This window comes from Sciurus carolinensis, chromosome 5 (genome assembly GCF_902686445.1).
Source record: "Sciurus carolinensis chromosome 5, mSciCar1.2, whole genome shotgun sequence".
NCBI lineage: Eukaryota > Metazoa > Chordata > Mammalia > Rodentia > Sciuridae > Sciurus > Sciurus carolinensis.
The window spans coordinates 137,760,514-137,787,573 of NC_062217.1; the positions used below are offsets into that span (position 1 = coordinate 137,760,514).

The 27,060-nt window shown below is 39.0% G+C and overlaps 1 protein-coding gene across 3 annotated transcripts in view; it reads right to left on the bottom strand.

Moving 5' to 3' along the window:
• Positions 1-465: 465 nt before the first annotated feature.
• The window catches only part of Slc16a12 (solute carrier family 16 member 12), an 88,308-nt gene continuing 61,713 nt past the window's right edge, over positions 466-27,060 (bottom strand). For all 3 annotated transcript variants that reach the window (XM_047553604.1, XM_047553605.1, XM_047553606.1), the window contains 6 exons: positions 23,541-23,788; positions 14,201-14,304; positions 10,928-11,071; positions 8,652-9,231; positions 6,433-6,692; positions 466-3,133 (listed from right to left, as the gene is read on the bottom strand). In XM_047553604.1, the coding sequence (XP_047409560.1) occupies positions 2,871-3,133; positions 6,433-6,692; positions 8,652-9,231; positions 10,928-11,071; positions 14,201-14,304; positions 23,541-23,650 (1,461 nt within the window). In that variant the 5' untranslated portion in view covers positions 23,651-23,788 and the 3' untranslated portion in view covers positions 466-2,870. The remainder of the gene's footprint in view (positions 3,134-6,432; positions 6,693-8,651; positions 9,232-10,927; positions 11,072-14,200; positions 14,305-23,540; positions 23,789-27,060) is intronic.

Sequence of the window (27,060 nt, forward strand, 5' to 3'; positions counted from 1 at the left end):
GTTTTTGATGAGACATCTTGGGAAAAGTCTTGGAAATTTCCAGTCTAGAATCATCCCTTCTGTGCTGATTGGAAAGTTGAAGCATAATGCAAAACAATTTTATCTGCCCAAGGGAGGGCCTATTTCAAAATGGCTTCTTAAACTCACATAAGATGATCCGAGTAGGCACAAAGGGCATCGGACAATATCCAGTGTTACAGGATCTCAGACTGAAGGCACCGGAGTGCAATGACTACTGACTTGTGGGACCTGGTGCCTCAGTTACCATCTATAAAACTGTGATGATATAGGTGAATGTAGGGATTAAATGAGACAATGCGTAGGACCCAGGATAGTAGCTAGCACAGCAGAAGTACTCAATAACGGTTTCGTAGATCCCCTTAGCTACATCTGAGCATTGCCAGAGAGGCCCACTCAACACCCTGTCCAAACCCATTGTCTAAGGAAAAAATTGTTCCAAGCATATGACTATAGACTCATTTTATTTGAAATAGGACAATATTAGCATACATATCTGATTTATTAGTGAAATTATAATCTGAACAAAGGGTCCAATGGTACAGCAAAACTAAATTAAAGTAGATAATTTCTTCTGCTTTTCTACTCAGTCAATTGCAAAAATTAAAACTTACAATGGTATAAAGAAATATTTAAGATATAGAATCATTCTACTAAAATTTTGTTCTTGATTCCATAAAATACATCGTTCCCATGAATTCTTCAATTTTGAAACAAGCCATATAAGCATATGGAAAATATAGAGTAAAATTCTGAGCAGATGGCAAAATTGTGGACTCTAAGATCTACTTTTTTCTTACTGGTTTTCTGAAAATTCTGCTCCAAGAGAGAAAGTAAAATGCAAATTTTATGCATGTACAAAGTCACAATATCCCAAATATTTTTACACAAATCTTTAAAACCTCTCATTATCCTCCTTTTTCATAAATACTCTAGAGAAATTACATTGCAGAAGCACATAAACAAAAACTTTACTGTGATCACTATGAAAAAATATATCTAAGAATATTTATAGCTACTTATATTTTTAAAAATATTTGGCTTGAAGATTCAAGAAGTGACATTTAGGGTAAAGTGCTATTCCAAACATATATAACTTTATTTTAACTTTGAATTTTTACAGATTTCTCCCCAATAATTTTTAAAATTTCAAATGACGAGTACATGGATTCAAAACTCAATTCTCAAACAATGGAAAGAGATAACAGACAACATTCAAATTTCTCTTTGAAAAACAATTATGAAATTTTAAATCAAGCCAGTATCTCATTCTGCAAGCAATATATTAACAATTAATTTTTGTGAAATAATCCGGTTATAAGCAAAGACTCTTTAGCCAACCTTGCATCTTCCTCCTTGCTTTGTTTTTAATCCCTCTACTCCTGGCAGGTCATTTTTGAGGCTTCTTGAGGGACAGTGGGCTAAATGGTCTTAGGGGTCAAAATATTTTCTTGAAGTTTGGATTTTAAATTCTTGATAAATAAAATTCCATTGTAATTATGCAACTCGTCCCTGTTTACAGAACTGACATTATTTGGGATTCGAGATTATAACAGTGAATTTCAAACAGTTGGAGAAAAGCCAGGGGACCTCTTCTCTCTCCATACCCTTCTTCTTCAGTCTGAAAACTCAGAAATGATCACAAAGCACAGAATAGTGGGGTATTTGAGAAATTAATAAACTAGTACAATCCACTGGGTTAGGTTTCTAGTTATTATCCATAAAGAGATGAAAGGCACTAGGCATTGTACCAAGAACACACACAGGAGGAAAGGAATCTCACCTTCAGAATATCTCCAGGGTAATATTTTTCAGTTCAAATCCCCCAAGTCCTCTTTTGGGTAATGATGAACCTAATGTCTGATCAGCAAAGAAAACGCTCACCAGAGACCTGCTGATTCAATAATTCAATTCCTGCTCAGTTGGAATACTGCCAACATTGTTCTGTTTCTAGCAGAAATGTGTCTGCAGTTTAAATGAACATTTTGGTTTTTTCCCTGAAGAAAAAAAGTGGGAAGTTTTGACATCATTAACATTTCAGGAAAGATGGAGAGGCTGCTCTGTGACTCCACAGATCCTCCTGAATTCACAGTTAAGTGTGTGACAGTAACAGAGGCGTGTGCCTGGGACACAGTCTTAGGAAAAGAGCTTTCCATTTCAAGCAGACAATTTCAAACAGATCTTAGCCAGCTACCCTTTAAGATCCATTCCAACCATGGCATTTCATGATTCTTCAGATTCTCAAAGTGGTATCTACTACCCATTGGCAGAGGCAAGGGATAGCTAGAAGATTAAGAAAGGGGTGTGGGGAGTGGGTCTCTTTTACATTAATCATTATCTTTGGAAGAATCTCAAGTATTCTCCAACCACCCTGTTTAAAACCCTAATAAGGAACTCCACCAAGGAAAAGGATTGACATTTTCACTCTCCACCAACACACCCAAGATGACCCCCTCTGCAAACTGCACAGGGTAAACAACCCCATGTGTCAATATTTGTTTGCCTTCTGAGAATGGAAGATGGGGGAGCAGGAGTTGGGGGTTACAGTGCTACTGCTAGGTCACCTGCTTTTGCTGTGCCTTGGAACTACTCTTAACACAGCTGACTGCATCAACTGTCCTTCCATTCCCCATGAAGCAATATTACAAGTCCAAATTCCAAACGAAGAAACTCTAGGCTAGTCCAGCTTTCTTTATTATTTTCTATTTTCCCTTATAAATATGTTAACAAAACAATAATAATGATTTCCCTAGAAGGCAATACTTCTGCCAAAATAAAATGCTTCAGAAATATGCCCAGTCTGGTGGCTCTTCTCCATCAGCCCTGAAGATTCCCAGGCTGAATGCCATTGGTCATGTGAGGTTGTAACCAGGCACTACTGTAGCCACAGAATCCCCATCTTTCTGATCTAATTCTCTTGCTACAGAATAAGCCACCGATCCATTGGTCCATAGCTGCAGCTTGGGATCAGATTCTTTGGCAAGGAACTGCAGCTGGTTTCTTTTCATCCTCTTCACAAGTCTGGCAAAGCCAAGCAACACAGAACTAAAGATCATTGAAAATCCACAGAGAAGGAATGCTGCTGTGTAGCTTCCAGTCGTATCCACCAGCCATCCTGCAACACACAACAGCCGAAGTACATGGTTGAGTTGAAAATTCAATCACCATTCTTACCCACTCTCAAATCTAATAATCTGCAAGGATAATAATAATAGATCGCTAGTGCCACCATTATAATGTTGAGACAAGAAGCAGATCGCCTAAAAATATTGTGCAGCAATGGAGAAATACATTCTATTTTTTAGGCAACTTCTAAAAATGAATTGGTTGTTGTTATTAAGTGAGGTATTTGGAATGGTGTTATGTACTTAGTAATTACACAGTAAGCATTATTAGTAAACCCAGTAAATCTGGTAGAAAAGATAAAAAATTAAGTTTTTATTGCGTGTCCTGTGACTTTAAACATCATTCAAATTATGGAACCTGGGATAATTCAGGGTGTTAAGAAAATATAATTACATAAAGTGTTATTAGTATTTCCAGCTCCCATGACTATCTTAAATAATATCACAGGCTGTGAAGCAGTATCCAAATTTTAATTTGGATCCAAATGCAATTACATCTCATCCAGTTTGAAAATTGGAATTTTGGGCCATCATAGATGTTGCAAAAGCATACTTTTGAAGGTGTACATTTGTAAACACAGGTTTTACTTCCTTTATCTCTTGTTCCAATAAATTAATCTCAACATCTATCCAGGTTTAAAGTTTGGAGGAAAACCAAGGTGTATGATATCCAAAATATGGACCAAAATGATCAGAGAATAAGTGTGATAAAATTGGACTGTGGTAGATAATTATTTTGTGATTAATGAAATTTTTTTAATTCCTCCAAATTTGGCTTACATGCCAAGAAATCTACCAGAGAAGATTTCAGTTTCTCCTTTCACCCACCTCAAATCTACTAGTCAAAAATGGCATGTAGAAATTGTTTCATGTCCTGCAAAGTTTTCTATGATTCAACTATTCTCAAATATTTTAGTTTTCACCCGATTTACACATGCATTTCTGTAGCACCAAATGGAAGAGACTTAGTAGAGAGTTCTCATTTAAAGGTGAATAAATAAGAAAAGTATTATAATAGAAATTCACATCTTAATCTTCTAACTTCCATTAATGTGTATAATATCTGCTTTGCCTGAATTTGGAAAAAAAATATCCAGGAATCCCAGTTTAATTGGTGTCTTGTGATGTGTAGCAGAATTACACTGTTCCTAGAAGTTGGTAAGCCCTACAAATTAGCTTTGGAGGGAGGACATGGGAATATTTGGGGGACATTTTCCAAAAATGAAGCACTAAACACAGAATCCCACATCATGGAGTTTAGACTGATGAGGAACTGTCACCTGGGACAGTCCAGCAGCTGAGATTCCTCCTAGCTTGCTGCCTTAGTACTTGCTGGAGTTTGGAAATAATCTTAAACTGGGTTGTCTTAATAGCACCTAATAGTAGAAATTCTGCCTTCTTGAAGAAACTCCCTTGCTTTTACCTAGGCAGGTATTTGGATCCTTTCCCTCTTGCCTATCTTGTTCACTCTTGGTTTTAATTTAGACAGGCAATAATAGGAACCAGTTACTTTCAATCTTAAGTGCACGTGAACATCATAAGAAAACTGGTTGAAAAATGTAGATTCTTGGAATTTATCCCAAAAGATTCAGATCTTAGGTGGAAAGGTCAAAGAATCTGCATTTTGACAAGGGTATTAGGAAATCTGGATGCAGGGGTCCCAGAATCACTGGTCTACACCATAGGCTCCAGAAAGAAGAAATAGGTTCTGACCAGTTTGCTGCTGAATCACCAGTACAAAACACCATGCTGGTTAGAAAAGCAATAAACATTTGTTGGATCACTTGTTTAATGCATGCAATAAGTGTTTGTGGAATTATTTGTTTGATCATGCTCCAAGTTTCTATAGCATTTTACAACTTTTTTTTTTTTTTTTTGGACCAGGGATTGAATCCAGGGGTGCTTAACCACTGACCCACATCCCCAGCCCTTTCTAAAAATTTTTTATTTTGAAATAGGGTCTTGCTAAGTTGCTTAGAGTCTCACTAAGTTCTGCAGCTGGCTTTGAACTTGCCATCCTCCTGCTTCAGTTTCCCACGCCACTGGGATTACAGACATGTGCCACTATACCCAGTCAGCATTTTACAGCTTTACAAAACAGTCTAGACACTTTACCTGATGATTCCAGATCTGTATATCCAAATCTCATCTTTCTCTAAAGTGCATATTTTATCCTTAAACAACTCCTGCAAACATCTTCACCTGTTTATTTCAGATATCTCAATATATCTCAACTTTAAATTCGTTATTTTTCAAGTAAAGCCATTGTCTCCAATTCTCCTATGACTTTCAATCATGACATTATTTTCTAAGTCATTTTTGACTTCCTTCTCTCCTTCACCCCCCCATGCCAAATTCAGTTCATATTTTTTTTTCAAAATCTCTTCCTTATCCCTAGAGTTCATTTCCATTTCTCCTGCAGCAACACTAGTTTAGACCTTTATCAGTTTGTTCTTGAACTATTAAAATGGAAATTTAACTATCTCTGTCCTAAATCACCAGGTCAGGGCTGGGGATATAGCTCAGTTGGTAGGGTGTTTGCCTTGCTAGCACAAGACCCTGGGTTCAATTCCCAGAACTGCAAAATAAATAAATAAATAAATATACATTTATTAATATATAAATTTAAAATATATATTTTTAAATATATATTTTTAAATAATATATTTATAATATATAAATATAAATTTATAAATTTATATTTAGCATATAAATAAATAAATAAATATATATTTATTTATATGCTAAATCACTGAGCCAGTTTTTCTGGATCACATTTTTTCTAAAATATCCTTTTTACCATTACCCTGTGCACAAAAACGTTAATACTGTCCACAGTCTCTGAAATATGTAGAGCCCAGCTTCTTTGCCTAGCACTCCAAACACCCGACTATGCCACGATCACTTGTCATTTCTTGCTCACTGCCCCCTGTTGGAATCCTATACTCCCACCAGAATTCCTTTTGAATGTGCCCTGCTCACTAGAAGTCTGAACAGCTGCTCCATTCCATTGCTCCCATGATTAGTATGGAATGGAACCCAGATGCTAATGTGGGATTTTTTCTTTCCAGGAAGGCTAAAGTTCCCATGTTGTTGGAAAAAAAAGATTATCAAACAAGAATGTGGGTAAGACCATGATGTTCTGGGTGGTTCCTGCATCCCTGTTCTCTTTCACTCTTCTCCAACTCTCTTACAGCCCTAATCATCTGTGTGTGTGTGTGTGTGGTGGGGTGGTTCACTCTGTGCAATTGATATGACAAAAGTGGTCGGGGGATCTCTGAACACTTACCTGCGATGGGTGGGCTCACCAAGTACGGCACTGCATGAAGGAAGTACACCACGCCCAGTGCTGATGACAAAGAGGTCGTCCCTACTATTTCTGCAGTCACTACTGGGATCAAGGTCACGTAGGCTCCATCAAAATAGCCAAAGGTACAAGAGAAAGGCACCAGGAGAGGGAGACTTTGAAGCATTGGAAGGCAGAGATAGCAGAGCCCATCTAGGCCCACAGCAAAGAGGTAGCAAACATACCGGTAATTCTTCAGACACCTGTGGATTTGAAAAACAAGAATGAGTGCAGGATGTACAGGTGCTATCAAGAAGCTTTAGAACCATGGCCATGCAGCAGTAAGCATTGCAGTTATTTATACGGATGGCTTCCCCAATACACGTTCCTATCTTTCTTTTGATGTGTGCAAATATAGCAACCTATCTTCCCAGGAAGCACAGTCTGGTAGAAAGAATGTGTGCTATAAAATAAGGAAGGTGGAAGATGGAAACCAGTTTTATCACCCACTGCCTGCCTAACTCAACCTCAAATTCTTTCACTATAAAATGAGAAGGCTACCTATTTCATAGAGTTACTCTAAAGGTAGCTGTGAAAAGTATGCAAAGTGACGGGAGACTAATTTTTTTTTTACCATCTACCATATTAGATGCTTTAGATATGTTATCCATTATTATCTATATATAACTCAAGGGCTATACAAAAAGGAAATTAAAATATGAAGACATTAAAATGAACTGAAGGTCTTGCACCAGGACCAAGTCTTAATTCAAGACTTTCCCAGTAGAACTGCCAATTTTGCTTTCCCTCTGTATCTCCAAACCCATTCACAAACACCAATTATTTCAAAGACTCTTAAAATGCCAGCTCTAGAAGTTTATGCTTTATAAACATTTTTCTCCCTACAGCCTTATTTGAGCCTTGCAAAATGGTATGTATGAGGTTGACCGGTAAATATTGCACTGGTCTATTTGACATGAAGACCCTTGAGGATCTGAGGATTAGGTGATTTTCCCTGGGTCACAGGACTAATAAAGTCAGAGCTGGAACAAGAACTAAGGCCTTACACATCTCAGACTAGAGATCCCTCCTGCAGACCTACAACAGGCTGCTTCTCACTGAATTACTTAGTTGTGCAGATAGATTTCCCTTTCTTCTCTCCTTCCTCCTTAGTTAAAAATGTGGGTCTGGAGGTGTAGCTCAGTGATAGAGCACTCGCTTAGCAGGTGCACCTTGGTTTGATTTCCAGCACCACAAAAAAACTGGAATTACTTCTAAATATTGTATTCATAACACTGGAGAATGGCAGTTGGAACCTGATTAATTACCAAAGATATAACTTGTGAGAAGCTGCATGACGTGTAGCTCTCCCAGGTCATAATTTAAGTATGAGTCCCTCATTTAGGAGACATGTGTAACCACATGCTTCAATCAAAACAGATGAGCATTTGCTGAAAAAACTACTTGGTAGATTTCTTATCACTTTTGTTTCTAAGCCTATAATATGATGGAACTACTCACTATTTTCACTGTCAAACATAAATATATGGCTACATATAATGGATTATTATGGTATCTGGCCCTCCTGCCTGAATTCTGCTCTTCTTTCCATTGCCAGCCAATCTCCAGGGTACTTAAAAAGAAACTAAACCCATAATACCAGCCAGAAGTTGTCTTGCTTGAGGACTGACTTGACTTGGGATGGAATTAAATATATTGCAAGAACTTGTAGTTACCCTTGGCTTCTACAACTTAGACTCACCATCCTAAAGCATCTAGAACAAGAGTGGGGAAATTATGGCTGGATCCAGCCTGCCACCTGTTTTTGGACTATCTGTGAACCAAGAATGATTTTTCCACTTAAAAAATAATTGGAAAAATCAAAAGAATGATATTGTGACATGTAAAAATTATAAGAGAAATTCTGATTTCAGTGTGCCTAAATAAAGTCTCATCAGAACACAGCTACTCTTAATTATTAACATATTGTCTGTGGCTGCTTTTGTGCTACAACACCAGATTGGGTAGCTGTGCTAAAAACCATGTGGCCCACAAACCCAAAAGATGTTTACTAACCCCTGGTCTAGAGAGTGGCCTTCAAAGACCAAGGACTTCCTAAACTTCTTCAGACCTTAGGCATTCTATAGGGTAAGAGGGTGAGAGGAAATTCAAGGTTCAAGGTCCCTTAGTGGGGAACCCGATTGTGTTTTCATGGATTTTACCTTCTGTCGGTTAGCCATCCAAATGTGATATTGCCAATAATGTCAATCACCCCAAGTATGGACATAAGAAAAGCAGCTTGCTGGTGACTCACTCCGACACTCAAAGCATAAGGCACCAAGTACACAAAGAGAGGGCTGCAGCCGTAAGCCATAAACAGAACAGAGATGGCTAACACAACAAAGTCTGGCATCAGTAAAAAACTGTATTCCTGCTGCAAAGAGCAACACAGGCAAGTCTGCGCCCATTCTTTGGTCAAAGGTGAATAGGGAGATGCCCGCTTACAGTCTTCTTTCTGAGTTCGACAGACACGGTTCTGCTCTTGACTTGAATGATCCTCTTTAAGAGTAATTGGCCGCATCAAGGCACCACAAACACAGAGATTCAAAACGAAGCCCCCGAGAATGAGCAGTGCTCCCCGCCAGGAAAACTGTTCAATAAGGAGCTGAACCACAGGAGCCAGGATGAAGGTGCCAATGCCACTCCCCGACATGGCGATCCCATAAGCAAGGGCTTTCCGTCTGCTGAAATACTTGCCAACCATGGCAATTGCTGGAGAGTAACAAAGTGCAAATCCAAGACCTGGGAAAAAGAGAATTCTGTGAGTGCTGGAACCCCATGAGCAGCCCGTGGAAGAAGCCATCTCTGAAGAGCTGGATTAAAGAGAATTACACCTCTGCGAAACCCTTTAAAAACAGTTTTGTACACCAAGCTGAAAATAAGTCTCCCCTCACCAGTCACCCACAATTTTAAAAATAAAGAATATGTATTACTTTCTTCTTAGGAAGAATGTTCTTAAGGAAAAATAGCTTCCTTAACATTAAATGAAGAACTTTAAAAATCATTATACATACTAAACTGAATTCATGAGAAAATCTGGATGGTGCCATACATTATCTGGGTAATTGCCTCCTCACTGCCTATGAAGATGCAACACTGATAATCTGGGCCATTCTGGAATTTGGATTGAAATAACATATAAGACTCCATCAAAATTCTAGAGTAATTTTACATAGTCAGGAAAAATCATGCCAACTTCATAGATGAACATAGCAATCTGAAAATATCCCTTAAGGTCAGCAGAAAAATGTTGACAGTTCAGGGAGTTTTTTTAAAGGTTTTCAGCTTCTGTTACTTTTTAAATTAAGAAAAACTGGACTTGAATAATCCTCTTTGAGTAATTGGCCACATCAAGGCACCACAAACACAGAGTTTCAAAGCAAAGCCCCCCAAAATGAGTAGTACTTTAAGCCTGGATTTCACAGCATCTAGAATGTCAGAGAAGGGAAAGAAGAAACACCTTCAGATCTGTTTCTGTCTGCAGTGCAGGACAGTCAGCAATCTAGAGTTGCCTAGACTGAAGGGTTTCAGGATGTGGGACTTTTAGTGCTAAAACCAGGACAATCCCTGGTAAACTGAGATTTTGGATCATTTTGCAGTCAGGCCCTTCAGGTTACTAGGGATGGATATATCTTATTTAGCTTGATTTACTACCTCCTGTGAAGGTTACATCCTTTATTGGCCTGATCCATGCACAGGACCCAGACAGGAGTGGGTACTACTCTCCACACTCTTCTGAATGATGAGCAAACTGCTACTCCAGTTCCACCAACCAGCCCTGTCTTGATTCGACACAGTCCCTTTAAGTGCGATTTATAGAATGTACATAGGCTGGGGCTGGGGAGATAGCTCAGTTGGTAGAGTGCTTGCCTTGTAAGCACAAGGCCCTGGGTTCGAACCCCAGCACCCAAAAAAAAGAATGTACATATGCTGCTTCTCTTTGCATGGAACTCATGATAGTAGCATAACATTGAGAATGTGTAATATAGAAATATTCACAAGGGGCTTTCTTTTTTAAATTGGTAACTCCTGCTTACTGGATAATGATATTCATTATAAAGGAAGGGCAACTCAGGTTAAACACAGATAGTATTTTAATGTGTTGGCAAAGAAATTAGGGGAAATGACCATTGCTGAAAACTTATATTGTGCTGAGTGATATCTCGTTTTTTCTGTATACAGAACCTCAGCCATACACTAATGCTGAAGAGAAAAGTAATAGTTACTTTAATCATATGGCTGGCTTAAGGTGGTTATATATTTTCATTAGGGTAGGGAAATAGCATTTCCAACTCCCAACTACTAGGTAGACAGACATAAGCTAGGTCAGCTAAATTGTGCATCTAACATAATGAATATTTTATAAATCACTGCTCTGTTGTATGCTTGGCAACACCTGAATGGGACGGGGTGAATGAGTAGTACAAAGTGCCCTTACCTGTAAGAACTCCCAGAGTGAGGTAGAGATGCTTCAGGCTGGTGGCAAATGAGCCCAGGATGAAACCAGTAGATGCAAGCAAGCCACCCAGCATGATTCCCACTTGACAGGACAAATGGTTACTGACAACACTCCCAAGTGGAGCTTCAAAAACAATAAAAAGGAGCTTAAAAAACAATGAAAGGCCTTGTGGGCCCTATGAGAAGTCTGTGGTGTTGCATTGGCAGGGCAAAGAACAATCAACCTTTATTTACTAATTTTTAAACAGATAAAACATTTTTATACCTTTATTTATTTACTTTTTTGTGGTGCTAAGGATCAAACCCAGTACCTCACACATGCTAGTTGAGCACTCTACCACTAAGCTGCAATGGCAACCCCAACAATCAACCTTGAAAGCATCAAGCCCACCTCACTGAGTTACAGCTTTGGAAACTGAGGTCTAGAGAGACCTGATCTGTCCATGATCATACAGAGAATAAGCAACTGAGCAAGTATAAAACTCAAGTGACCCGCCTTGCATTTCAGTACCTCTTCCTCATCTTCATTCCATTACAGCCATAATCCCAGGACCATAGGGTGTTCTTAAACAGTGAATCAACTCTTTTCTTAAATTACATGTCACTTGAACAAGGATCTTTGGTGTAATATTGGTCATATACCATCATCAATGATGATGACAGTTAATTGGTGGAGAAGGAAAGTGGGAGCCCTGTGCAACCAGCAATGTCATACAGCAGAAGACCAAGGGGAGTGCACAAGATAAATCCCACCATCAGGCCCTGCAGGCTTGCCATCCTGTGACTGAGAGGTCAAAACCCAGAAAATCCTAAGAAAAATGTTTTACATGCGTGGCGACATTCAGGTTGTCTTAACTCCATCTGCCACTTGCCAGTGTATCTGAATGATGTTGCCCTCAAGGCTTATAGAATATTAGTTAAAACTTTATGGGGCCAAAAGAGAGGTATATGACTGCCTACAGTCACCAAGAAGTACAGCTTAGGGCAACGGACTTTGAGTGTGCCAATATTTCATCCTATAACTCCTTGGGTCTGGGTCCCAGACAATGGCAAGAGTGGTGGGTAGGGAACCTGGGTGAATTGTTTTCTGAAGAAAAATTCATGCAGATACCAGTACTCCAAGAACAAAATCAGAAAGAGCAGATGCTCTGGGTAGCTGTATTATATGACCATTTCTTTATTGAGCAGGTTTAAATAGGGGGTGGACTTCAATGTCCATGTAGACTCAGACATCAGCACAGTGTCTCTTATTTAATTAAATCCATGGCCAGCAGTATATATAACCCTTGGAGAGCAGGAATGAGCAAAGCTCCCAAGAACATACAGAATTCTCAAGGTTGCCCTACTGTGTTTGCTGGAAAGTGACAAAATTTATACCAAAATTTATTCTCACACACACACACACACACATACACACACAAACCCTCAGTGAATAAGGTTCATTTCTCTGTTCATCACATGGCAGATTTTGCCCAGTGGGTGTCCCAGATGTGATTCAGCAGTCTCTTGTCCATATTCTAAACTCTGATATTCTAGTATTAGCTGACCTAGTAAGCAGATAAGTGTATGTAATTGGGTATAACAGCTCTCACATTCTGGGTTTTGTTTTATTTATTTATTTATTTAGTTAGTTAGTTGGTTAGTTAGTTAGTTATACATGGCAGTAGAATGTATTTTGACATATCATATATACATGGAGTATAAATTTCCATTTTTGTGGTCATATATGATGTGGAGTTACACTGCATGTATTCATATATCAATCTCACATTCTTGCACAGAGCTTAAATACTCTGCTTCTGACATGACCCTCAAAGTCTCACATAGTTATTGGTCACTTAAGGTCATTTAGTAACCTCTTTGGGGGATGACAAATATTCTCCAAAAGATAACAGTGAGGGAAATGAGTCACCCGTATCCTCTGAGAAAGATAAACGGCCTCTTGGCAATACAAATGCTGTGACTAACAACAGGACCCTGAAAATCAAGTGATAGCTGAAGAGGGGAAAAAAATGTCAGTCTCTGAAACCCAAATATATGATTTTTTGATCTCCTAAGACCTTTTATAAGTTGAAAAAGTCAACTTGGTCTTCTCATGAAACCTGTTTTTAGTGCTGGAATTACTCTCAACTTCTTCCCAAGAAATACATGTCAGCACAATTTAACTGATTCCTGAGAATGTAAAATTTTTTTTTCCTAAAAATAAAAATGAGTCAGTACCTAGAATGGAATCATATGAAGTTATTATGAGTTATTGAATAACATAATATTTCTCTTTTGCCACTGAGACATGACCTGAAGAGATAAAAGTTTTCTAAAATACTTGACGCTCTTCTAAGTGAGAGGATTAAGTAGGTCTAGGCTGTACACAGATTGTTCCAATTTAATCCAATCTTAGTAGCTAACATCTGCTAACTGTGGTTTGAAGTTTATGAAAAGAAAAACACCAAAGTTTGTTGTCTCCTTCTACACAGATGCAATGTTGGTTTCCAATACTTTACTAAGCATGAAGATTTATGCATGGGAAGATGAAATCTGAGAGCCAAATTCTGAGCTCTCTGGGAAGGGAATGGGATGCAAACCAAGACTCGAGATGTAAAGAAATACTGCTGACCCTCACTTAGGAAAGCATACAGAAATGGTGCTATCCAGTGACTGTTTACTGGACTGGTGAATGAGGATACCATGGCATTTGCAAGACAAAAGCCAAGCATGTACTATGACAAGTTCCAGGAGGCTCAGCATCTTACCTCTATATGGAAAAACCAAGTGATATGTGTATGTAATTTTCAGTGTATTAATGACGTCTTACATCTATCATCAGCCAAAACCATTAATTCCAAAAGCAAGTTTGGTTAGGTTGGCTGGAGGTAGGATTGGTCTTTTCTTTTAATATAGTCTTAGTCAACTTTTCTTTCTTTTTTTTTTTTTCTTTTTCTTTTATTTTTTTGGTACCAGGCATTGAACCCAGGGGTGCTTAACCACCGAGCCATATCTCCAGCCCATTTTTATTTTTTATTTTGAGACAGGGCCTCGATAAGTTGCTGAGGCTGGCTTTGTACTTGAGATGCTCCTGCCTCAGTCTCCCAAGCTGCTCAGATTACAGGTGTGCACCACCACGCCAGGATCAATTTTTAACATAGTCCTTACACTTAGAAAACCTGATTATCAAAGTCATTGTCATCTGATCTTTGTCAAAGGTCATGGTCATGACAGTTCAAGGGTACCCAGTAATTTTCTAGGTGATACTCACCACAAAGCATAGTCACACAATCTACAATGGAATGGATCCATGCTGTTTGTGCATAATCCTGAGTAAAGTATGTCTGGAACTCCACAAAAAAAATTGAGATACATCTGAAAAATACAACGCAAACATTTTAAACAGACATTAAATAAACATGGAATTGATCCACAATTTAAAAGTTTTGGTTCAAACAGCGTTTCCATGTCCAAGGGTTTTAATTACTGAGCATAGTAGGTTGGAATTCAGACATTGACCATTTGGGTCATTGTGGAGAACTAGAAGAGTAAGCATTCAACTGGCAGAGAGGTTTCTGAAGACAAGCAGATGTGAAGGCCCGTGCTCTAGAGGTTTTATAGAAAAGACAGCAGGTTAAGAACAAGGTTCATTATTCATATTAATACTCTGTTACCATCTAGAACAACTTCTTCTACTCTTTTTTTTTTTTGTACTTGGGATTGAATCCAAGGGTACTTAAGGACTTAACCACTGAGCTACATTCCCAGCCCTACCCCTTTTTAAAATTTTGAGACAGGGTCTCACCAAGTTACCTAGACTGACTTCAAACTTGTGATCCTTTGTCCCAGTCTCTCAAGTATCTGGGATTGCAGATGTGTGCCAACACACCCAGCTATCTATAACGTCTAAAAGGTGGTTATATAACTTAAAATTTTAAAAATAAAAAGCAATTTATAAAAATAAAATCCAGCAATTTCACTTCTAGGAATCATCACCATAATCAGATCATGATGATGATAATAATAGATATACATAAAAGGATTTTTTTGACAACTACTTCTTATAGTCAAATATTGTAACCAAACTAACTATTCATCAATGAAGGACTAGTTAAACAAATTATGGCATATAAATAAAATAAAGTACTGTATTAGTAAGTATTAAAATGATGGTACTGATCTGTATCTACTGATTTGGAAATAAATCCACAATATCCTATTAAGTAAAAAAGTAAGTTACAGTCATGTAATCCTAGCTACTTGGGAGGTTGAGGCAGGAACATAGCAAGTTTGAGGCCAGCCTGGGCAACTTAGTGAGATGCTGTCTAAAAGTGGGGAAAAAAAAAGTCTGGGAATATAGATCAGTGCCCCTGGATTCCATTCCTAGTACTTCAAAGAAAATTTTTAAAAAAGAAAGTTATAAGACAATTCATGTAGTAAAAACATAGTTTTTAGTTTTTATAAAAAACATAATTTCTGTAAATGGAAAAGGCCTGAAAGCATATATACTAAAGTGTACCCAACCATATATGACTGGTAGGATTATAAATGATCGTTTTGTCTTATTATGCATTTTGAATTATTTCTTACATAATTAGGTGTGTGGGAAGGGGGATGTCGAAAAATAGTTAATTTCCCACAGTGGGGGAAGAAGATACTTGAAGCAGAGGCAGTGGTTTGCATTACAGAGTAATATGGTGTCCTAATTCAGTGCCAGAAGATTTTTGCTCTGTGATAGCACAGAAGAACTCAAGCCTGTGGCTTGGGTATAAATTTCTCGATCTCTGTGGATGGGGCTCAACTCCAACTTATCATCCTTCAGCAGCCCATAGTCACCTGTTATTTTCACTCTCCCTCTCCTTGGCAGTTGCTGCTGGATGTGAAAGTGAACGGTAGAGAGCTTTGAGGAGAAAGAAGAGAGCAGAGCCTGGAACTCAGAAGCATGAAACTCAGCCGTCACTAACTTCACATCCTTACTAATTTTCTTTGAATCTCAGTTTTGTAAATGAAGCCAAATAGAACAATGAAGGCTGCACATGAGCTGAGAAGATATTTACACTTTGTGTGCCTGCTGTCCTTTATGTCCCACTTGTGAGTGGCATTAGCAATGCCTCATGAGCATGGAATTTCAGTGGATCCATGATTCAAGGGAACTCAATAAGACACCAACAGAGCACAAGTGTGTTACCTGCATTGGGAGCAAGAAAGAAAGGTGTAACAGCCTCGAAAAAGGCCATACTTCCCTTCTGAACCAAAACTTGCTCAAATTCAGAAAGAGGCAAGGGTACATCCTAAAAATCACACAGGACCAAGCGTTCCTATGACATCCTTTTCTACTGTATCAGCCAATTACTTCTACTGTGGAGGAGGATGCAGAAGGAAGAGAAAGAGAGGGCCACCCCTAGTTCCTTCCCTTTCAGCCCTCCGTTACTCCTCAGTAAACTGAAGTTTAGAGAATGTTGGTGGGATCTGCAAGTATCCAGAAGTCAAATAAAAACAGTTGAGTTAGTTTTGTGCAGGATTTCTACTGTTCTGGTAAAAACGGAACATGTGTGCATGTACAAGCTAAAAAAAAGTACGCTCAGCTGGGCATTTAATATTGGCATGGCATAACATAAAAATGAACAGAAAATTCATGCTCATAATTTGGCATTCCCAAGTTTCTTTGCTGAGAATACTTAACAGCAAATTTAGCTACAGTAGCAAACAACTCCTCAGGTCCTTCAGGGTTTATAGGCTCTGTTCAGAGGAAGGAAGAAACAAAATACCACCAGCATCATCTGTTGTGAAATGGCATTCTCAAAGATTCTTTCTGTCCAGGGATCAACATGTTGCCATCTCAGTCTTCTCACTCTGCTGTAAAATTCTGACCTGGCTCCTATTGAGTGGCATTTGATAATGATTTGTCTTTGGTTGATGAAGTTATTCACTAAGAAAGCTCAAGTGTGGCAACTTAATCACTAGGCAGTGTGGCCTAGTGATTAAGAACACAACCACTTACCATGGGGGGGACATGTTACTCAATCTCTGTGTTATTAGGATTAAATAATTCCATGAAAAATACTTGAAAGTATGCCAACAAGCACAAAATAAATGCTCACCAAAAGTTAGCTATTATTTATGGAATTCACCTATTGTTAAAAGAGCTGCACAATTCCAAAGCACTCTAGACAGTAATCGTAACTAAGTTAATTTGGACTAGGAAAACTTAAAAAATAATGTCTCAACCCTGTGTATTGTTTTGTTTTGTTTTTGTGGGGGATTTTGTTTGGGGACATTGAAATCAAAATTTGCTCTTCAAGTATCAACTCCAACCCGAGGACCATTTATGCATAGAATGTCATGCAATTACAGATTAACTGTGATTCTTACCATAGATAATTTCTGGGTAAAAAGATGTCTCAAAGAAAAAGGAAGTAATCAATATACACTAACAGAGGGGGAAAATAAATAATAATGACTGCGTTAATAGCCTGCACAATTTTGAGGCCTAGATAAATTTTGTGTGGTACAAAGAAGGGTAAAAACAGAGATTTAAAATGGCTTAGGTCACTTTTTGCAATATTTTTTGTAACACAAAACCAGAAAATAATATAAATGCTCCGTTAATAAAAGTGTGTTAAATAATTATAGATACATCCATATGGTGGAATTGTAAGCAGCTATTTTTCAATGAGGTACAGCCATGTGTACTAATACAAAAATATTTGCAAGAGATATTACTAATGGGGTAAAAAAATGCACTCAACAGTGTGTATAGTATGATCCCATTTAATATAAATGAAAAGAACATGTTCATATAAGATTGGGTGATTTTCTTTTGTTTTGCTTAATTTTTGAACCCACCTCAAGAAGCTATTGATGAGGTTAACTCTAGGCAGTGAAACTTGGATTTGAAAAGTGAGGAGAAAAAGACTTTTTATTTTTTATATTGCCAAATTTTAAAAATTTGGATTGCCCGATATTTAGATTTTAAGTAAATTTTTAAATTAAAAAAAGAGTTATTTTCCCAATAGGCACAGATTATCTGATTGAATGACTCACGCTTGGATTATCTGCTTGTTTCCGTTTCCAGTCCTGCAGCTGCTTCCTGGTTCATGACATTTAGACTCCAGTGCTGGCTGCAGCGTCACACTTTCGTCATCTAGCCTTATTCGGCTCAGGCATCCTCCTTTCCACATCTCCGGATAACCTCATTTTCCCAGACACAAACTTCTTTTCTGATTTCTGGTTTAACCCTTGATATTTCAGGAAGGGACCCTGATTGCATAGCCACCAGTGAGTGACAGGTGAAGTATGGTACTGACGAGGCTTGAAACACCTTTCTCTGTCATTTCTGCTAGGCCAAATATTTCTCGTTCTTTAAGACCGCACTCCAGGGTCTGCCCTGAACTTACAGCTCAGAACTTCTCTTTCAGTATTATTTTACATTTTGTTTTTACTTAAGTCACATGTGGCACATTTCGATTTTTATTTTAGTTATTTATGCCTGAGCTTACTACCCTATGGTGTCTAACATCTCTGGGATTTTGGAAGCACCTAGCACAAAGCCTCATCCTCAATGAATGCGTGGTGCACATCAGTGGGATTGTTACCAATTGAATCAAAGCTGAAACTTAAAATTATAATCTAAAAAATGATGCAAGACTGTTGGTGGCAGTCATGGATCTGTTAGCCATCCTACTGTTAGTGAAAGAATTTTGAGATTCAATATCCTGCCAAACAAGACATGCCAGGTAACACTGATAAGCATGAAAGACCATCAGTAAATTAGTGTCCCTGATGTAAGTTATCAGTTATCTACATATCCCCGCCCCAAGTTACCTCCCTTGTTCCCAAGGACAACAGTCAAAGAATCCACATGTATGATTTCTTAATGCATAGTTGTTTCTATAGAGATTAGGCATAACATCACCTATGGCCAGTTACCAATAGGACTAGGGGTAGAAGTTCTCTGTAAGAGGAATTTGGAGACAACAGTCCCCTTGGTACTATGAATTCTCATCACTGACAGGACAGTCCCTTGGGTATTAGGAGGTAGCCCACCTTAAGACAATGGTTTCCCATAACCATTTTTAAGGCATTTTTGCCTAAAAAAAATACAAAGTCTTGTAATGCTGTAGTTGTTCTAGAGGGTAAGCTACAAATTGTGTGCACATGTGTGTGTGTGTGTGTGTGTGTGAACTATGTATGAAAGGGCAGGTAGAATTATGGGGTATGTATGAGAAATAATAGGATAAGACATGATTTAGTTACATATTTAAAAAAGTAATAGTGATTTTTATGTGTATGTGTGCATTTCAAGAGCCTAGATTATGCCAGGCAGGGTGGCACCCACCTATAATCCCAGTGACTCAAGAGGCTGAGGCAGGAGGATCATGAGTTCAAAGCTAACCTCAGCAACTTAGTGAGTCCCTAAGCAACTCAGTGAAACTCTGTCTCAATATAAAAAAATATAAAGGGTTGGGGGATATGGCTCAGTGATTCAATCCATGGTACCAAAAAAAAAAAAAAGGTCTGGATTATGAGGAGTGTATATGTAACTGACAAATAAACCAGATGAGAAGTAAAAGAGGCTAGGATTCCAGTTCATCTCTGTCCTATAAGCCAAAAAATGTAGGTGAGTTACTTAACCTTTTTAGGCATCAGTGTCCTAATTTTTTTTGCAATACTGGGAATCAAGGCTCACACATGCTAGGCAAGAGCTCTACACTGAGCTACATCCCCACCCCTTTTTATTCTGTGTTACAACAGGATCTCACTAAGTTGTCCAGGCTGGCTGTGATCCTCCTGCCTCAACCACCCAAGTACCTGGGATTACTGGTATGCACCACTATGCCTGGCTCTGTCCTAATCAATCGAATGGGGGTGAATATGCTTATTGTGCCTAAATCAGAGATTTTCAAGAGACAATGTGACTGAGAGAAGCATCTTAGTATCTCAACCAGAAGCACTACAAACAACTCCACAAGAGTGCAGCTTCCTCCTGAAGACTCAACTACCCAGAAGATTCCAGCATGAGCTCTCCTTGTAAACCACTGAGCCCACTTACACAATGTCCCCCTTGTGGGAATGATAACAGATTTCACATGAAAGGACCAACATGAAGAGATTCCTTTTAACTCTACAACCTCATCACACCCAGAACACAATATATACGTGCAAGAAAAATCAGATTCAATATCTGTTATTATTTTAAACAAGCTTACCATTTATTATAACACACAATCAACAAACCCTTATTGGAGTAAAGGCAATCATCCTGTTTCTATCCTACATGGTGTCTTTTTGGGGATGGGGTATTATTAATGACTTTATTGATAATGCCTTCAAATAAAGTTATAGTGAAAATGACTTTCTTTCTTTTTTTTTTTTTTTTTTCCAGTCTCAGTTTGTTCTCAGAGCAACAAGCAGGGCATGGGGTTTGGGGGCTTCAGTCTTGGAGACAAGGGCAGGGTTGCAGGTCTGTCTTCTTGGCCTGGGAATATTTGGGATCCCCCAGCTGGGCCATCTAGATCTCCCTTCTGGAATCGCCAGCTCTCTCCTCTCTCTTCAGTGGACAGGAGAGTGGGTGGGAGGGCAGCTTCATCCAGCAGGAGCCACCATCTCCTTTCTGTGGGATACCTAGCCCCTCTCCTGGGCAGGACCCCCGGGGCCACACAGGCGTGTCTAGATCTGCATGTCCACAGAGCGAATGCTGCCCGTTTTGTGTTCTCTGACCCACAGCTCTCTGTCTTTGGCCAGGTTCCCTTTTCGAAGCAGTTGGTCCACAGGCTCAACTGTGCTTTGGTTGAACATGTCCGTCTCGTGCCGCAGCTGTGTGTACTGGCACAGATGTTGCCGGATCATCTCCACCTTCTCCACTTCCAGCCGCTCCAGCTCCAAAGTGGTGATCACCATCTCTTCAAATCACTTGGACTGGGCCTGGTTGTAGAGGTCCACTCAGCGCATGAGGTCATCCCCAGCCTGTGTGGACTTCCTCCAGGCCTTCTTGATGTCCTCCTCCATCTTGTTGCTCAGCCTGATCTCCAGCTTCTGGCTCTTCATCTCCAGGTCTCTCTGCCGCTCTGTGAGGGACTTCTCCACCCATGCATAGGGGCTGGCAAGTTGCTTGCGGAGGTCAGCAATATGGTGGTCATACTTCTTCATGTCTTTCTTGAAGTTCTCACGAAAGTTCATTAGGGGCTTCTCTACCTCACTGTGAAGCTTGGCGGAGAACTTGAGATGAACTTCTGCTTCATCTGCCAGGCTCTTCTTCACCTGGGCCCATGCTTCTCCCAGGGAGCCTTCCTCCTGTGCAGCCAACGAGTTCTGAGAGAGCTTAGTCAAGTTCTTTGCATATTCATCAATCTTTATCCTCTCTTGGACAAATCCAGACATTTCTTTCTGCATTTATTTGCCCTTCAGTTGCTTTTGGAGCAGCAGTTCAAACCCCTGCCATGGTGCCATTGCCTCGGGGGTCTTATCAGCCCAAAAGTAGTCACAGTAGCTCCACTCCCTTGTCTTCAGCAGCTGCTGTTCAGACATTGTGTCTGGGTGAGGGAACATCATGCAATTTATCATCTGCTCTGTGTGGTCACCTTTATTTTCAAAATTATGTATTTTGTCTTCATTGCCTGAAGTTCTGTCTTCCAAGTGGTCTCCTCTGTTGGTGCTACTTTCCATTGAATTTTTATTTTGGTTTATTGATTCCTTCATTTCAAAGATTTCTTCTAGATTTCTTCTCAGGATCTTTATCTCTTTATTTAAGTTATCTTCCTTCTCCTGAAACATAGCTTTGATTTCACTCTTTATATCCTCCTTAAAGTCATGAAGCAGCTTTACTAAGTAAATTCTGAACTCCTTTTCTAACATTTCTTCTACTGGTTTGTCAATGGAGTCTATAACTGGGGCATCCTGGTTTGTTTGGAGTGCTTTATTCCCTTTTCTTTTTTCATTTTGTTTGTGTGTCTTCCCATCTAGCCATGGAGATCTGAGACAGTACATTTTCTACCCTGTAGACTTATAGTGTCCCTGAAGGTTTCCAGTACCTCACAAATCTGGGTTTCAGTTTCCATAGGCTCTGCCATGCTGCAGTCCCAAGATGGCTCCTGGATGGCAAACGATGGATAAACTCCAGTAGAGAGTGAAGGATATGGAAATAGGCCCCAGGGAGGGAACTTCCCTTCCAGTTTCCCTACCTGCCCTCCTGCCCCGCCCCAAATCACAGATGGCTTTCTTGTACTGTCAAAAATGTGTTGCCAGAGAAGAGAAGCAGAATACTATCAGAAAAAAAAAAAAAAAAAAAGAGCAACTAAGAGGAAAGAGTTAACATATGCAGATCTCAAGTATTTTTTCCAAATATAAACGAGATGAAATGAGTTGCAATGCAATGCACACCCATCTAACTTAAGCAAACACCATAACTTTAGACGAAAAAAGAAAGAAACAAGAATGAGAGAATCCCTGTATTTATTCTATTTCTCTTCTTCAGCCTCAAACTCAGCCTCCATCACCACAGTCAAAGTGTAAAATGAAACAAAGGAACTGGAATTCTAGGCTGTGAGCTTCCAAGGGCTCAGTACCTATCGAGCCAAAGGGTTCCCAAGTTATGTGATTTTCCTTTCTGGGGTGAATATAGTCCCTAACCCTGTTTAAGAGTAACTCCATAGTAGCTCACAAATCTATTATAAACATTATAATCATACTTTTTGTCACTTGGCATCCTTTTTCCTCATCTCTAGATTTAAAGACACGTGTAACCTCATTATGCTCTCTTGTCATAGTGCTTTGTTGATTTATGAATTAGGAATCACACACCCGATTAGCTTCCTGCTTCCACTATAAAATCTTAATGATTAAGCTTTATCTTCATTAACATTTATCATTAATATGGCAGATAAGAAAATTCTGGAAAAATGAACTTGCAGAAATCATCTTACACATCTCTGGAGCCATGTCAGCTTATGCTAACTTACCTTCTTGGGTGTGAATTTAGCAATTCTTTAAAATTCTTGTAAAAGTAATTTCATTATGAAAATACCATGGAGCAAATTCCTCCTCTAATGTGCAAATCCAGACATTTCCAATGTCATTTCATACATGATGGGTTTAAATATTTCATATTATTGATGAGGGAAGATAGAGGGCGAAAGGAAGTAGTCATATGCTTTCACATCTTCTAGAGCTGCTGATGAAAACGAATGCTGGAATAGCCATTACTTTTGGTCTGAAAATATCCGAACACTCCTAAACATTCTAACACATATCAGATATTATGGAAGAGACCACACTCCAAGACTCTTGAATATCAGAACTTGCAAAGAAAAAAAAATGTGCAGCCAAAGGAAATACACACACACTTTCACAATGATAGTTTCAGAAATAGAATGAAACAGATTTAGAAGAAAAGACAAACTAGTTCTTCTTAAAAAACCAAGAGTAAAATTCCAGGAACACATGGTAACTGCTGTCCCAGTACTGAGAGGGTGAGGTAGTGAGGTAGGAGGATTCTTTGAGTGTAGGAGTTCAAAACCAGCCTGGGCAGCCCAGTAAGAACCCATCTCAAAAAAAAAAAAAAAAAAAAAAAAAAAAAGGGAAAAAAGAAAGAAAAGAAGAAATTCCCCACTTACCTGGTGACTGCCCTGGTGCAGATGGTAACAAGGAAACAGCCAGCCACAATCATCCAGCCCCATCCTCCGTCTGGAGGGGAGGTAGACCCAACTCTATTTACTTTTGCCATGTTTCCAATTTCTTTTTCTTCTTTTCCAAGTTATTCCAACAGCAAGTTATGATCTCAGAAGAGTTTGCTGCTCAGCGGCTTCCTGGTGTTATTCAAGGTTGGCATAGAATGCTACCTGGCACATGGGTTACTGGCCATCTACAAACAAAAACGGGACATGTTTGTATTTTATTGCCATGTCCAAAGGTGGGGATTTTTCATTTGGTAAGAAGTGATTATTGCTTTCCTATGAGTACTCTGACCTTCCCGCTGGCCTTGTAGAAACCTGCTGCCATGTTGCATACTGCCCATGGAGAGAGCCACTTGGCAGGAACTGCCAGCTAACAGAAGGAAAAACAAAACAAAACTGAAGATCTTAGAATTTTTTTGTTTTTATTTTTGCCAACATCCCAAGTGAACTTGGAAGCTAATTTTTCCCTAGTTAAGAGCATAGTCTAGCTGACTATGACCTTGGCTGCAGCTTTGTGAGGTCCTCGGCCAAAGAACCCACTAAGCTATGTCTGGATTCTGGCCTCATAGAAAGTGCAGAAAAAAAGTTCCTGAAGGTAATCTTTAGCCTTCTTTTTTTTTTTTTTTTTTTTTTTTTTTTTTGTGGTGCTGGGGATTGAACCCAGGGCCCTGTGCTTGCAAGGCAAGCATTCTACCAACTGAGCTATATCTCCAGCCCAAAAGAAGAGTTTTGACAGGTACTTTTTCTAGTGCATTGAGCAAATAACTCAATCATTGATACAACTTTATTATGATTGCAAGAGGAAATCTTAACATTAATTAAAGGAAAGATTGTTTCAAGTATGACAAAGTGTATATTATCAGATGAACATAAACTGTGAGCCACCTGATAAATTATAGGGAAACCAAACTGTGTAATAAGCTATGTGTTAGTATAAGACCATAGCTTTCTCAAGAAAATGGCTCACAACAGAATTTTGCACAAGTACATCTTTGAAGCCACAAACAGGTTGCCTGTTGAGTTCTGAGAGCAAACACAGAGCAAAGGTAGTGAGGCAGAGGCAGCAATGGTGACTCCACGTACACCACCTAAGATGGTTCACTCTGAAGCCGGGTGCATCCTCTTCATCTTATTAGCCATCCTGTGAATGTGGGGAGGCTGACAAAGGCGAGCGAGAAGATCATTAGAGATCCATCAAAAGTATTGCTAAGACCAATATTGATAGAAATTCTAAACCTACGTATTATAGAAAATAAAAATCATTATTGGAAATAATAATATTAATAACTGCCTAGGGACTAACGGTCAAAAAAAACAGTGTTGGAGCTTGTGAAAATAATGATAGAGAGCTACCATTTATAGAATGCTTTCCATAGGCCAAGATGCTATTAAGCAGCATCAGAGACAGAATCTCATTTAACTCTTAAAACAACCAAAGAAGGTAGGTAAGAAACTCAGGCTAGAGAGATTAATTTTCCCAATTACTATTATCACTATTAAGCAGCAGAAGTGAGATACGAACTTGGTCTGAGTGCAAGGTGAGATACGAACTTGGTCTGAGTGCAAGGCCGCTGTTCCTAACCAATGCCCTGTGGTGCTTCCATCACATGTCCTTATTCTATGGTAGAAACTCATAAACAGTTTTGCCTAACCTTACACATATAACTCTTGCTGATGACACACTCAAAGGATGATGTAAAATGCAGGCTGATGCAGCTATAAATGCATTTTTAAAAAATTATACCATTGCTACTTCCCTGAAAAGTGTCTATAGATTACTGGCTTGATAAGCCAAGAAATTATCTACAAATTCAAAGCAAAATCAGTCTTCCAAAAGAATGTCCAGCACTTTGGAGCTTCAGGATCCATCCCTCCAAAGTACAACTCTGTGTTGTAGATAAGTAACTTTAATAGTCTACTACTTTCTTCCCTCAAACACTCAGAGAATGACTGACTTAAAAGAGCTAGTCATATTCATCGTTTTCACATACACAGACTACTAAACCAGACAGTTGGGCTGCCCACTCAAAATCCATAGTTTACCCCATTCTCTATCCTTTTGTAACCCTGGTTTTGCTCAGGTATCTACTAGGTATTTCCAGAGGCCACAGGCCTTGAGGAAACCATTGTTTCTTGGAATGGCTTGTGGCTGATCTCCCTACCCTCTCTCAGTGAGTGACAAGGAATGGGATGTGCAGCAATTCTAACCAATGAGCTTCAAGGGGAAGTCCTCCAGGAAATGTTCCCTTGTTTTTAAGACACAGAAAAGAAACAAGCCCTTCTTCATCCTGTAAACATTCTGAATCTGAACTTGATACCTGGAACTACAACAGCCACCTCTTAACCATGAAGGAAGCTAGCCCGAGGACGGAGTCAGTAAGCCAAGGCCAGCAGGGCAGAACAATGAAAAGAACCTGGGACCTCAGTGATGTCACTGAGCTACTGAATTAACTAATTCTGGAGCCACTCTGTCTAGCCTGTTAAGTAACAGTACATTTACTTATTGTTATAACTAGTTGGAATTTCTGTTACTTCTGCCAGAAGAATCCAAACTGGCCTATTCCCTCAGACACTAGGATTCTAGAGCCAGCCCCAACTGCATGTCATCCCCACACTGTGTCAGTCATGTAGATGACTTGAAATTGGTCAAGATGAGAATATTTATACCACAGAAATCATAAATTGGCAAACTACTCTGATGAGCTTTTATATCCTCCGAGTAACTTAAGGTGCAAAGAGTAAACTTTTTTTTTGTTTTTTTGGCAGAACTGGGGATTGAAGCCAGGGCCTTGTGCTTGTGAGGCAAGCACTCTACCAACCAAGCTATATCCCCAGCCCAAAGAGTAAATATTTCTAAGAATCATTAAAGACAAAGAACTAAAAAAGAATTTAAACATCTATTATGAGCTAGGAACTTACCCAGGTGAGTGGGTAATTTCCCTGTCTTCTAGGGCAGAAACTGGCAAACTACAGTCCTCAAGCAAAATGTGGCTTCTGAAACCCAGCCCTCTCCATTTATTTACATTTGTCTTGGGTCGCTTGAATACTTGCAATGAATAATGTGTGACTCACAAAATCTAAAATATTTATTATCTGGCCTTTCACAGAGAAAGGGTGTAAACCCTTGTTCTTTTGTATTATGTAGCTTTGAAATGATTCCAAATTCATAGTTTGTTACATAAAGTTTTCTTTTGGAGTTTGCATTTTTGTTTTGATGTTTTGTTTAAGAATACAACAACTTATCAGACCCCCATGGGTGGGAGCAAACTCCCTCTTCCTTTAGGAATGTTACATTAAGCCTTTTCAGGTGTGTGAGTTATTAACCTCGATTACTATGTTTGTCAACTTTCCATCACTATAACAAAATTCCTGAGATAATCAATTTATAATGAGAAAAGGTTTATTTTGGCTCACAGTTTCGGAGATTCCAATTCATGATTGGGCAAACACATTGTTTTAG